Source organism: Heliangelus exortis, chromosome 8, assembly GCF_036169615.1.
Source record: "Heliangelus exortis chromosome 8, bHelExo1.hap1, whole genome shotgun sequence".
Lineage (NCBI taxonomy): Eukaryota > Metazoa > Chordata > Aves > Apodiformes > Trochilidae > Heliangelus > Heliangelus exortis.
This window is the reverse complement of record NC_092429.1, coordinates 8,707,109-8,720,812: the sequence shown is the minus strand read 5'-3', so window position 1 is coordinate 8,720,812 and position 13,704 is coordinate 8,707,109. Positions and strand designations below refer to the sequence as shown.

The 13,704-nt window shown below is 47.7% G+C and overlaps 1 protein-coding gene across 1 annotated transcript; it reads left to right on the top strand.

Moving 5' to 3' along the window:
• The first annotated feature begins 290 nt into the window (after window positions 1–290).
• Window positions 291–13,136, top strand: LOC139798974 (cytochrome P450 4B1-like). The gene is made up of 12 exons (XM_071750215.1): window positions 291–666; window positions 4,250–4,394; window positions 5,019–5,063; window positions 5,595–5,722; window positions 7,947–8,071; window positions 8,190–8,341; window positions 8,893–8,999; window positions 9,462–9,652; window positions 10,280–10,413; window positions 11,018–11,082; window positions 11,617–11,699; window positions 12,397–13,136. Exons 1-12 carry the CDS (start codon window positions 487–489, stop codon window positions 12,563–12,565), a joined length of 1,524 nt encoding a protein of 507 aa, XP_071606316.1. The 5' UTR covers window positions 291–486; the 3' UTR covers window positions 12,566–13,136.
• The last annotated feature ends 568 nt before the right edge of the window (window positions 13,137–13,704 follow it).

The window sequence follows — 13,704 nt, the reverse complement described above, 5'->3', positions numbered from 1 at the left end:
AAAATGCGGTTCAATATGATAACTCGTTGGGCAGAGCCGCAGGGATGCTGAGATGGATGAAGATAAAGGTGATACGGGAGGCAGGAATAGGTGATGAAGATGTCAGGGGGAGGAACCAGGCTATGCCTGGTGTCTCATTCAGACCCGGCACGTCAAGGAGCGGAGATGCTCGGCCTGCCGCCCTCCCTCGCAGGATTTAGTCCCTGTCCCCCCCTTCCCAGCTCTCATCCCCTCCGGCCAAGGTGCAAGCGGGGCGGGACGGCAGGCAGCAGGTCCCAGCCCACCTTACTGGGAAGCGCTGCCCGTCCCCGGGCTCCGCACGATGCTGCCCTCCCAACAAGCGCTGCCGTGATTTGGCAGCCGCCCGGACTCTGAACCTGCCCCTCCGCCCTGCATTGGCTGGAGGAGGCCGGTGCCGGCCGGGGAGCGGTGATACCGGCCCCGCCTGAGCCACCGGCAGCATCGGGAGCTGCTTTGGCCGCGGAGATGAAGCTTCTCTGGCTGGGCGTGGATGTCTCCCGGGTGCTGCACTTGGCTGCTGTCTTCTGCCTGACCTGCGTGCTGCTGAAAGCCATCCAGCTCTATCACCGGCGACGGGAGCTGCTCCGAGCTCTGGCCGACTTCCCCGGCCACCCCACGCACTGGCTCTTCGGACACGTCCACGAGGTAGGGCGAGAGCCGGGGTTGTGGTGCTGGAATGGAGGGGAGCGGGGAGTGGGGGAAGGAGGGGCTGAGGAGAGGCTTCTTCCCAGACAGCGAGGCGGGGAGGGGAATGATGCTGCTGGGGTTCGTCCTTATGGTCCAGGAGAATGGCTTCTTCTGGTCCTCAGGGTACGGGGAAGAAGCATCCTTTTCTCAGCCATACGAAGTCTGGTTGTGATGTCCAGAGAACAGTACACAGAGACTGCTGCAAAACGCACGGTGGAAAGAGATGGCAGCTGGCTCGCAAGTTAAGAAAGAGATTAATAGAACATGGCGTGGGCGAGGTCCTCCCCAGCTGTAACGCGGCATTGGTGGCTGGAGGCAGAGTCGCCCTGCTCTGTCCAGGGGCAGGCTCTGCTGTCACCTCTCTGCTCCTGTGGAAGTCAGGTCATGGCCCTGTCCCCTCAAGGCTGTGCCTTACATACTGCTCCAGAGGCAACTTGTTCTCCCTTGCCAGCTTGTGTTGTCTTCACTGCCAGAGGAGCCAGACGTAACATGGATTATTTTGAGTCACGGGTAAACCACAAAACACATCCCAGGTATAGAACGGATCTTTGCAAAGATGCCTTAGAGTCATGGCTAACTAAGCCTGCAAACATAAGCAAGCCCTGGGCTGGGCACTCATGGTGTGGATGACTGTTCCTTGAGTTATGTTCTTGCCCACAAAGGTCAGTATGGTTTCCACAACTCATCGGCAGCTTTGCCAAAAGTAACAGCACAGCCTGATGTGAAAGGCTTTTCCGTGCATGCTAAAGTTTGCTTCAGATGTCCCTGACCTCTCCTGGGCACTATTGATGTCCTGCTCTGGCCAAATCTGTGGCACGTGGAATAACTAAAACCCTGAAAACTAGCTTGGAAGTTTGGAGACCTCCTAGGGCTCATCTCTGCTGTGGCAGCCCCAGTTTTTCTGTGCTGGACAGGACAGCCATTCTTTTGGCACGGTAAGCACGAAGTGAGCCAGTTCAGGGACTTGTTATGCTGCCAGTTAGACTTTAAAACTGCAATTAAATAAAGTCTGTTTACCTGTTTGTCAGTAGTGACTCTTTATCCCATACTGAGACTTAACCATTTGTGCCATTGCTCTTTCCCATCACAGGTAAGTTTTTCACAGCTTGACTTTTACCTCGGAGAGTATTTTTTAAAAAATTCCCATTTTGCAAATTTAATCATTTGCAGATTGAATGTTGTTGAATTCCTTGCAGCCCCACAGCTCATTGAGCCAGTGAGGAAACAGCCAGTTCTCTGGGCACATGCGGAATACAAAGTCCTTAGGAGGACATCAGAGCTGTAGTCAGGGAGAGCACTGACTATTCTGTTGATTTAAAGTTATTATTTGCCTGTTTTGATTCAGGTCAGTTTAATATCTCAAATATATTTGTCATGCTTTGGGTCTTCTGGGAATACATCACTTTGTTTTAAAGCATTCTTAGATATTAGTATCTGCTTATCCAAATCATTCTCTAGAAATTTTATTAGAATATCAACAGAGGTTGTGTAGAGCTGTTCAGTCTTACTGCAGCAGCATGAATTAGTTGAAATCCAGAGTCCTTGCCCCAGTCTAGCCAGAGGGACCACCCAAGGCCAGCTGGTGGCTGATGGAGGGGAGCTGGATGGGCTCTGACCAAGCAGAGCACAACTTCCTCAGATTTCAGCTCCTGTTTCATTTGCTGCTGGTGTGTAGTCATTAAAAGTGCCTCTAAGCACCACTTCCCAGATGCTTTCAGTGCTGGATCCATTTCAAAACTTGCATTTCAGAGTGAGACCAGTCTATTGCCTTTCTTCCTTAGACCCCAGCAGGGGTTATACTTTTCAAGCCACCTTAGCAGGAAGAAATAGAAATGATGGTTTTTTTATGCAGAAACTGGTAGCTGGAGCCCTGGTTAAGAAGCAGCAGCTTTCCATTCCTGTTCTTCCACGGTTAGTAGGACTTTACACCCTCTTCCTCAGGAGTTCTTGGCAGAGCAGGTAGAGGTTACTCACCTTGGGGGTTACCTCACCTCTCAAGTAAGCCCATCCCACCCACTGGCAGTGCAGGGATGGTTCTTGATAGCACAAGCTGAGGGTGGCAGTCAAAAAAACCCAGGTTGGTTGCAAAGGCTTTAGCACTTCTGCCAGCAAGGCTTTCTCAGCACCTCCCAGTTACTTCTATTTATGCTTTCTGTGATTTCATGACAGGAGGAAGCAGAAGCATCAAAGGGAGTTTCACATGTTTGAGTATCACTCAGTTAAAGGCACTGTGCCAAGCCTGGCTCTGCTGGCATTGCCAAAGGGCTGTATACTGGGGAGGGCTGCCTCCTTTTACCCCCAAAAATTGATCCCTGCAACCAGAGAAATTGACTTAAGTCCAGACAGCTTGTGCAGTCCCCTTGGCAGCTGCCCCATGGCTCCTAAGCATCCTTTCTGAGAGAAGCCTGACAGGATGGATTATTTGAATACAAGCCATCTCCTGGGTTGAAAAACAGCAGCCAAACCCAAATCACAGCTGAGCTTGCTCAACACCAAAGCAACTGAGCAAATATTCATTTGACTCAGGGTGACTCTGTGGCTGCTTTCTGCACCAGTATACAGATATAATTAAACTTCAAGCTTCAAGTCAAGGCAGCAGCTATGTCAGCTCACCAGATTCCTTCCATTTGAAATCCTTGCATATTGTGTCAGAGTAGTTTCTGTTCAAAGAAATTAGAATTCTTACGCATTTTTGTCTGTGTGATCTTTTTTTTTCCCTCTGCCCGTGACTTTGGATCTTTCCATTGATCTTTCCATTTGTTCTTTGGCTATTGCCTGTTTAATACACAACAACACCAGCTATAACAGCAACAAAACAGTGATCCCTCTGAAAACTGAACCTGCCAGTGCTGCAGATACAAGCGTGGTGCTCATGTTACTGCTCAGTCTGCAGCTTCCAAGCACCTTTCTGAGAGCACCAGCCCTTCATTCCCTATTCAATTAAGTTCCTAGAAATCGATGAAATCTTAAGGTTATCAACCAGTCTCCTCTCCTCTGTACACTCCATTGGTAAATTTGGACTAAATCTGTTGAATTTCACCTGGACACCAGCCTTCCTCCCCCAAGTTTCGTGGTCAGGAGGCATTGTTGCACCAGGACAGACTCAGCACTGATGCTGTTGGCTGCCATAAAAGTACTGCTGTATTTTCTTGTGACTGCAGGATGACTTTTCAGCCATGTACAAATGAGAATGTATTTGTATGCCACAAAATGCTGATGCTGTCTGGCTCAAACCTGAGTCATCTTTGGAGTGACCATGGGATAAGAGCAGATAATGTGTGTGCACTGATGTCCCTAAAGATATTCTCCATGGTTTCAGTCCATTGATAAGGAATAATTATTTTATATAAGGTTTAAAAATAGCAAGCATCTCTACTTCTTATGCTCTGCAAACCCAGAGGGACAGCACCTTAAGTTTGTGATTACCTGAACTGGTGATTCAGAAGGATCTTGAGCTTTTCAAGAAAGCAGTGTGAGATATTATTTATTTTTTTCTCTGAATCTAAGTATTCTTTCTCCTCTTTATTTCCCACAACTACAGTTTCTCAAAGAGGAAGAGGTACTGGACAAGGTGGAGATCTGGGCTCAGAAGTACCAAACTGCTCACCCTCTCTGGTTTGGGAGTTTCTCAGCATTCCTGGTTATCACTGATCCTGACTATGCCAAGACTGTGCTGACCAGAGGAGGTGAGATGGTGCCTTCAGCTGGGGAAGAACAACCACAGTTTACAGATTTCCCATGCCAGCTCAAAAATTCTCAGCAAGACAAGGTTTCACTGAGAGGTAGTCTTGCAGAAATAACCTGAAGACATGGAGAGACATCCCTCCTTCATGCCATGGCCTTGGTGCTTCAGGTGCAGGGCTGTAGGGGTGACCAAGGGCTCTCTAAATATGGCAAACTGAACTTCCTCAAATGTTCTTTCTTAGTGCTGGATCCCCCCAAGGAGAAGGCAGCTGCAAGCTTTTTTCTCAGCTGAGACCCCTGGCTCCTACTATGGAGCTTTAGTGCATCCAGAAAGATGCTAGACACTGCTGTCTTGGAGGGTTAATAATTTATCACACAGCCCAGACTTTGGACTACAAATATTCTTGTTTATTACAGTCTGGGCATCTGCTTTTGAATGTGTTTCTTCCAGCTGGGGCAAACAATGTTGTTTTGTTGTGAAATACATGAATTCTGCAGGGATGCTACTGATTCTGCCTCCTACCTAACCAAAAGTGAGAGCCCAGAGGGATCTTTCATGTGAAAACCAGTGGGTTGATTCTACAGAAACATTTATCATTTTGTTTTCTCGATGATTTTTTTTACAGATCCTAAGGATAATATCAGCTATAAACACCTTGTCCCATGGATTGGTATGTATTCCCAGGCTTTGCTCCCCAGGAATAATTCTGAAGTTAGTCAATAACTATGATACATGACTTAAGAACAAGCATTGTGCTGGTTCCTCAAGGAGGTTACAGCTGAGAACTTCCTGAAATTGCTGCATTTTTTGAAAAAGGTAAATAATGCTATTTTTTGTGATTCAAGGAAAGAAAGTTCAGATACTTTCTTGAGAACCAATCACATGTTCATAGGCAGCAAAGGGTGGTGGTGATGGGAGAAGCTCAGATCCAGTGGAGGACAGGTGAAAAATGCATCTGCTGATCTGAACTTCTCAGCTCCACCAGTTTTGGTGAAGCTCCTCCTTTTTGGAGGCAGCACTTTGTCACTTCAGTGAGCAGGGCTGTGTTCATCCTTGGGAATCCTTGATCTGAGGGCAAGATTTGCAAATATTCCCCTGTAGCAGCTCAGACAGATTAACTCGTGCTCCTTGCAGGCAGAGACTGTGTCCACAGGTGACCCTGATTGTGCCCAGCAAACCATGCCTTGCCTTGTTTCCCCAGGGAGAGGATTGCTGATCTTACATGGGCCAAAATGGCACCAACATCGAAAACTCCTGACTCCAGGGTTTCATTACGATGTCTTGAAACCATACGTGGCCCTGATGGCAGAGTCCATCAATGTGATGCTGGTAAGACTCGGATCTCTTCTCTCTTCTCTCTTCTCTCTTCTCTCTTCTCTCTTCTCTCTTCTCTCTTCTCTTCTCTCTTCTCTCTTCTCTCTTCTCTCTTCTCTCTTCTCTCCTTCTCTCTTCTCTCTTCTCTCTTCTCTCTTCTCTCTTCTCTCTTCTCTCTTCTCTCTTCTCTCTTCTCTTTTCTCTCTTCTCTCTTCTCTTCTCTTCTCTTCTCTTCTTCTCTTCTCTTCTCTTCTCTTCTCTTCTCTTCTCTTCTCTTCTCTTCTCTTCTCTTCTCCTCTTCTCTCTTCTTTCTTCTTTCTTCTTTCTTCTTTCTTCTTTCTTCTTTCTTCTTTCTTCTCTCTTCTCTCTTCTCTCTTCTCTCTTCTCTCTTCTCTCTTCTCTCTTCTCTCTTCTCTTCTCTTCTCTTCTCTTCTCTTCTCTTCTCTTCTCTTCTCTCCTCTTCTCCTCTTCTCTCTTCTTTCTTCTTTCTTCTTTCTTCTTTCTTCTTTCTTCTTTCTTCTTTCTTCTTTCTTCTTTCTTCTTTCTTCTTTCTTCTCTCTTCTCTCTTCTCTCTTCTCTCTTCTCTCTTCTCTCTTCTCTCTTCTCTTCTCTTCTCTTCTCTTCTCTTCTCTTCTCTTCTCTTCTCTTCTCTTCTCTTCTCTTCTCTTCTCTTCTCTTCTCCTCTCTTCTCTTCTCCTCTCTTCTCCTCTCTTCTCCTCTCTTCTCCTCTCTTCTCCTCTCTTCTCCTCTCTTCTCCTCTCTTCTCCTCTCTTCTCCTCTCTTCTCCTCCTGGCTGGTTAGTAGGTAAATGCTGGATCAGAGTTTTCCCTGGTAGTTGTAAGGACAAGCTGTGACCTGGTGGCTTTTTGAGTCACCACAAATCCATGCCCATGAGCCGGAAGGAGTGAGCAGGTTGAGCCTTCCTGCAGTGACTGTGTCTCTGGTACTGCTATGGGCTCTGTGGCTAAGGTTTGAGGATTGGTGTTACTGCCATTCCCAAACTAAACTGCTCATAATCTCAATCCCAAATGCAACTTCTTACAAGTTGCTTTTCTTTTTTTTTTTTTAAACAAATAACTGAAGCAAATGAAAGTTCATAATAAATCCCAAAAGTATAAAGGTTGGAGCAAGATCTATACTGTGACCTGAGGTTAAAGGGTATTAATTGCTGTCAATATACCCATGTCTGGATTGCAATCCCTGTTTTACCTAATACACAGTGAAACTGCACTGTTCTTCCATCCATTGGTGTTGGGTATGATGGAAACCAAAGTGAGTGGCACCAGGCTTTGTGCATGGGGACCATCGGGAGTCTGGGTGCTGGATCTATTCCTTCTCCTTTGCTTCCCTCCATCCAACCTCTCCTCTTCACATGGATCCTGGGCATCCTCCCTCCCACTGGCCCAGGGAGCAGCCAGGATCTGAGGGCAAGACAGCCAGGAGAGCCTTTGTGATGCACACAAGTGTCTGGCAGTTCATAATTCTTCTCAGACAATGCAATGTGCCTTTTGTGGGAGCCCATGCCACCAGGTGGCAATCATTGCATGTGCTAAGGACATAAGCCTCTCTATATAAGCCACGTTCCATATTGTGGCAGCTCAGATGTGACTGTGTTCCTCCTTCTCTTCCCTTTCTCAGCTTTTGAGTCCACTGGTTCCTTATGGCCATGAAGGGACAGAGGATTCAATATCATTTCATGTCTGCCAGACCCTGTGTAGAGTTTCTCAGGGATCCTCTATGGGAAGAGTTGAGCAAGAGCTCCTGTATTATGTGCTGGGAAAACACTGTGGCAGAGAAATACTGTGGGATGGAAGAGAAATCTTGGTCAGATGTTTGCATCTTAGGCACCAAAGTCATATATACTTCAGAACAGACTTGTTCTGAATTACACTGCTCTTGTGTAGGAAACACACTGCACTCTAAGGAAGACTTGGGTGACATAACCATCACCCAGCAATGTGCCTGTCATGGGCTTCTCCAGGATGCCCTTGCCCTAGGGTAGGTTGTACCATGGCTCACCACCACCAGGATTTGAGAACAGCAGATGTCTGAGACAAATCTTGTAATAAACATCCTGCTCTTGGCTTCCCATCTCCAGGATTTTTATGGCAGCTAAGAAATCCTCTTCTTTTTACCATTTCTCTGGGTTTTGAGCTGAGCACTTGTTTAACCAGAGGGTGACTGCAGATCGTGCGGAACTGTCCCTTGCCTCCTCATTTCTGTCTCCTTTGCACCCTAGGATAAATGGGAAGATCTGATCAAAGATGGGAAACCAGTGGAGCTCTTTGAGCATGTCAGCTTGATGACTCTTGATAACATCATGAAATGTGCCTTCAGTTGTCACAGCAACTGCCAGACCGACAGGTCAGTGCTGGCTTCCCAAAACGCTGGCAGAAAGTTTGCAGCTCAGAAGGGAAACAGGCAAATTGCTTTTTATGATGCTCCCAAATTTACAAACTTCCATTATTTTCCCTCTTCCCAGGAACAACACCTACATCCAGGCTGTCTATGATCTGTGCCACATGGTGCACCAGCGACTCCGCATCTTCCCCTACCATAACGACATCATTTACTGGCTCAGCCCCCATGGATATTGGTTCAGGAAGGTCTGCCAGATTGCTCATGACCACACAGGTATTCCCAGCCTTCATTTTCTTCCAGAGTTTTCAAACAGGATGAGTGATGGCTGACCAGAGGCAGCTGAATTATCTCCTTGCCCATGCAGTGATCCTGCTGTGACTTGGAGTTGGGATCCAAGCAGAGCATCAGCTTGCAGCAGGAGTTTGATCTAGGCATAAAGTGAGGGGGTCTCACATCTTCTGGGTTATTAAACTGAGCTAATGGAGGAATTCCCCTCTGGGAATGCTCTGTTAAATGACCACAGGCTGCTGTGACAAGGGATGGGTGCTGCAGGCAACACCCATGCAAGGAATGATTTTTCCTTCCTGGCCAGGCATGATTTTGATGCAGGAGGAAGTTGGTAAAGTAAGCTGGAGAATCTGTGGTGGACAAAGAAGTGTGCAGGAAAGTGTGGCAATGTGCACAACGTTTGATGCAGGAGCACACGTAAAATGTATCTTGGACTGAACTGTGCTCATCGCCCTGGTTGAGCTTTGCATTTTTCAGCAATTTTTCAGCTCAGCATTTCCTGTCCCTGTTGAACCTTTAACTCTTTCTTTCCCAAGACAAGGTGATCCGTGAGCGAAAGGAATGCCTTAAAGATGAACAAGAATTTGAAAAGATCCAGAAGAAAAGACATTTGGACTTCCTGGACATTCTGTTGTGTGCCAAAGTGAGTGACAGGGAGTCGGTGTGTAGCAGGACAGCAGGGTACAACTGCCAGTCAGTCTTTGCAGGGCTGCCACAAACCACCAGAGACCCTCAGGAATTCACATAAAATAGATTCACTCAGTCCTGCCCAGCTGAGGAGCACCAAGGTGATCCAGTTTTCCATCGATGAAACATTGGTAGCATCTTCTGGGGAGTACAATACACAGAGGGACTTCATAGACTTGTTGGTTTAATGGGGTGGATAAGTGAAGGAAAAGGGGCCCTGAATTCAGTCTAAGCAGAGATATGTATCCATGGGGCATCACCACCTCCTTTGCAATAGCCGAAAAAATATAATGGAATATTATATTATATATAGATATATATATGTACCACTATAATATACATAATCAATAGTATATCTATTATCTATATATATAATTTTTATACATATGGGCCACTGACAGTGTCTCTGGACTGTTAGGATGAGAATGGAGCTGGACTGTCTGATGAGGACCTGCGTGCTGAGGTGGACACATTCATGTTTGAGGGCCATGATACAACAGCCAGTGGGATCTCCTGGCTCTTCTACTGCCTGGCATCACACCCTGAGCACCAGGCACGGTGCCGGGAGGAGATCCAGGGGATCCTGGGGAACCGGGAGACAATTCAGTGGTAAGGTTGCATGTTTGCTCAGCTAGTAACTTTTTTCCCACTGGTGCCATTTCCCAGTGAGCAAAGTCTTCCAGGTTTGGAAGCTGGGGTGCTAAAGGTTTCTGTGTGCACAGGGACTTCGTAGGAGGGAGCACATACTGCATCTTTCAGCTAAATTTGCCTCTCTACCCTTCAGGGCTTGTATTAACAGGACAAAAACAAGAAAAAACACCCCAGATCAGGACAGACATCCTGGATGCCATGCCAAGAACTGGGTCACTAATGTTGCTCTGCTCTCTCCTCTTTTCTCACCACAGGACATTGTAGTCACCTTTCGCTGTCACTTGCCACTTGAGCTTGTTTGGAGATTGTTAAGGTTGTTCAGAGGTTGTTAAGGTTGTTAAGGTTGTTCAGAGGTTGTTAAGGTTGTTAAGGTTGTTCAGAGTTTGTTCAGGTTGTTCAGAGGTTGTTCAGAGGAGACCTGGGGTCCTCAGCTTGCAGCAGCCTGTGCTTGGATGTTGCAGGTCCCTCCATGTGCCTCATCTGTTGTGAGGGGGTCTGCTGAGGGGGCTAATGGCCATGGGGCAAGAGGTCTCCTGGTGAAGGGCACGGGGGGAGCAGGAGCTCAGCCTGCCTCTGTCCTGGCAGGGAGGACCTGGGCAAGATGCCATACAGCACCATGTGCATCAGGGAGAGCCTTCGCCTTTACCCACCCGTGCCCGGTGTGTCCCGGCAGCTCAGCAAAGCCATCACCTTCCCTGATGGACGCACGTTGCCAGAAGGTCTGTAAATCCCTTTCCTGCTTCCACAGATTGTGTTCTTGGATGTTACCTGCATCTGAGTTGCCTGCTGCAGAGCCAAGGTGACAGCCCTGCCTCTGTCAGCTGCTCCTTGCCAGCACAGACCATCAGGTGGGACTGTGCAGATGTTGGCATCCCAGTGATAGGCTGAGGCCGTGGGCTGAACAGCCACATCCCTGTGACATCCTTCCTGCCACCATCACTGCAGGAGAGCTGTGCCTGTGCCAGAAGCCTCTTTTCTTCCTGGCCAAGTGCAAGCTCATGGTTCACCCATTCTGGGAAGCTGCAGATCCAGGGGGAGAGGGAGTGGCCCCATTCCAACTTCCATCATGGGAATTGCCCTGTGCTTCTCCTGTCCTTCTCTGGTTTGACTCACAAGTGGGCAGTGTTGGTGGGGGGATGGTGTGCCACAGGTGCTGATGCCTTCCTCATTTCCACTGTTTGTCTGCTTGCAACTAAATAAATGGAAAATGTTCAGTTTTCTCTGAAGCCTCAGGTTTCCAGTTGACAAATAAGACCCTGATAATTTAGTAGTTTTCTTTAGTTTCTTTGTCACTGAGCCCTTTTCTTCTCCATTACTTGACAGGCAGCGTCACTGCAGTAAGCATTTATCTCATTCACAGAAACCCTGCAGTATGGAAAGACCCTTTGGTGAGTTTTCTTTTGTCCTTCTAATTATTTTTCCCCTTTATGCTGCACCTTCAATGTCCCCTTCATCTGTTGGCAGGAGAGCAGAGACCCCCCCTTGCCTCTGATCATCTTTTCCCATTGGAATCACACCGAGAAGTGACCTCCTCATGTTAGTCTCAGCTAGCTGGGGTGCAGAGGGGTCAGACAGCAGTGTTAGGGCTGGGTGATGCCCAAATAGTAAAGCAAAGTGCTCTGAAGAATTTGTTGTATTAACAGGATAAAAAAAGATTTTTTTTCTAAGCCTAAAGGTAGAGAATTGAATCCAGGCTCTCTGGTTTTTGTCAAATCTCTGCCTGGTTTATCTTGGCAACACCATTGCCAAGCTCAGTGGAAAAGAAGAGAGACTGGTGCTTGAGTTTGAGTCTATCTCAGAGTGAATTCTCTCTCCAATGGGGTTGTTCAGAAATGATGGGGTGTCACATTTCTGAAGATGCCTGTCAGTGTTGTATTCCTTAAATAATCTGCTCCTTCTTGCTGTGTATTATTCATATCCAGGTGTTTGACCCTATGCGGTTTTCCCCAGAGAACATGTCTGGCAGACATTCTCATGCCTTTCTGCCTTTTTCTGCTGGAACAAGGTAGAGTATAGAATGCTGAAGTAGTAGTGGGGAGAGAAAACTTGTCCCTGTAAACTGCACAATCCCCACAAGGTGTGCTGCTGTTGCAGTTGCTACCAGAGAAGCACTCACAGAGCTCTTCCAGAGACTGAAGTCTGTGGCATTAAACAGTTCACAAGCACGTAAAAAGTGTTCTGCAGAGGGGTTCTGACACCAGCAGGCAAAATGGGAAGGAAACATAGCCAGGCCCCTCCTAGGGACAGGGAATTGTGTCCCAAAGCTGTGGAGCATCCTACTGGCATCATGCAGGGAGCCTGCAAGCATCCTGGGCTTATCTCCTTGATGCAGAGACCCCTTCCCACCCACCTGCCCTTGGATTCCCCTTCCTCTCCTTCTCCAAATCCTTCCCTTTAGCCCTGTGCCCACCCTGCCAAGGCAAACACATTGTAGACCCTCCTACTTGGAGACCCATAGCCTTGGCTTCCCCATCTTCCCTCCCTCTCTGTTCCCAGTGAATAACACATCCAGGAGCTCCCGATGCTTCCACAGCTTCCCTCAACCCATGCCCTTGATTTGCTGCCCAGAACACTGCCTGGGGCCTGCAGAGCTGCAGAGGGAAAGGGTTGTGTGGGGCTGTGAGAGGGCTGGGATCCAGCCACTGGGGTTTTCTGTGCCCAGCACTGAGATGGGGTGACTGAGCTGCTCTGTCTTCCCCCAGGAACTGCATTGGGCAGCAGTTTGCCATGAACGAGATGAAGGTGGCACTGGCCTTGACCCTGCTCCGCTTCGAGCTCTCTCCTGACCCTGCCAGACCTCCCTCCAAAATACCTCGGATCATCCTTCGCTCCAAAAATGGGATTCACCTGTACCTAAAGAAAATCCACTGATGCTGGAAAGCATTTTGCCTTAGCTGGAGGTAGTAACCCAGCTGCTAACAGGACAGCATTTCTCTGGGACAGAAGGTGCAGGTCAAGATTTGGAGATGAGGATTCCTGGTTTCTGTGCTTCTTCCACAGGCTGAAAGCACTGTTCAGCCTGGGTAGATTTGTCACCATCTGCTCATGGAGTCTTGATCTTGGAGCACCCAGGCATGACCATGCCCCTTTGCTGGTTGTCCCCTTGCCCTGCCCTAAAGGCTGGCCTGGCCTGGGAATGTTTGCAGGTCCCACTAAACAAATCCTCACCTCCTTACCAAATCCTGCCTTGACACTCACATTCTGGCCAAATCTGTGACCATTTCCAGCTCTGTTCCACTATCAGCACCTTCCTCAGTGCCTAGAGGTCTGCCCTCTCCCCTGCAGTGGGGACAGCCCGAGGCAGACCTCTGTCTCTTCTCACACTCAGTGTGTCTCTGTTCTGTTGAAAGCACTGATTAGAGTTTGGACTCCGAAGTTTTGCCTAAACTGAAAAATAATTCCCTAACTTTTGTGTTAATAAATAAAAAAATTATTCCTGTAACAGGAAGTTTTTTTTTTTTCCTAAGCTGATAAAGCTCTGAGAGTCATATGCTTGAGGTATGCTGGAGGACAGGAGCCAGGTGTCCTCGGCCTCTGTGGAAATCATTATGGGGAGAGAAAGTGTCAAATTGGGAAATTTCAAATGCTGCTGTTGCAATTAGGATTGCAGCCAGGTCAGCTGGGATTCTGGCATTGTGAGCAGGCTGCTGTGTGGTAAGACAGCAGCTGACTTCACACAGCTCTCACTTGCAGAGATAAGGCAGACAGAAAGCAGCAGGGGTAAAACAAGAGGACCTTTTTGTGGGGTACACTGTGCCACATTATCAACACCAGTGAGCCCCATTAATGGAAGGTTGTATCACCTGGAAGGTTTTGTCCAATTTTTAGTTTTAAATACAGAAAGGGGGCCTGTAGTAAATAACACTGATGACACAAACAGCTTGTGTCACCTCTCACTCTGTACGTGTTACCAGCCAGATGTCTCACCAGAGGTCTCCTCAGAACAACTGTAAGTGAGAAGCTGCAAAAAATGGGCAAGTTGTCTATGCACCTCCTTAGTCACATCACCT

Coding starts and splice junctions, on each gene's coding strand:
- LOC139798974 (XM_071750215.1), top strand. CDS start 487: ATGAAGCTTCTCTGGCTGGGCGTGGATGTCTCCCGGGTGCTGCACTTG. Junction 4,395..5,018: donor GACTGTGCTGACCAGAGGAG/GTGAGATGGTGC, acceptor TTTTTTTTACAG/ATCCTAAGGATAATATCAGC. Junction 11,700..12,396: donor CCTTTTTCTGCTGGAACAAG/GTAGAGTATAGA, acceptor GTCTTCCCCCAG/GAACTGCATTGGGCAGCAGT.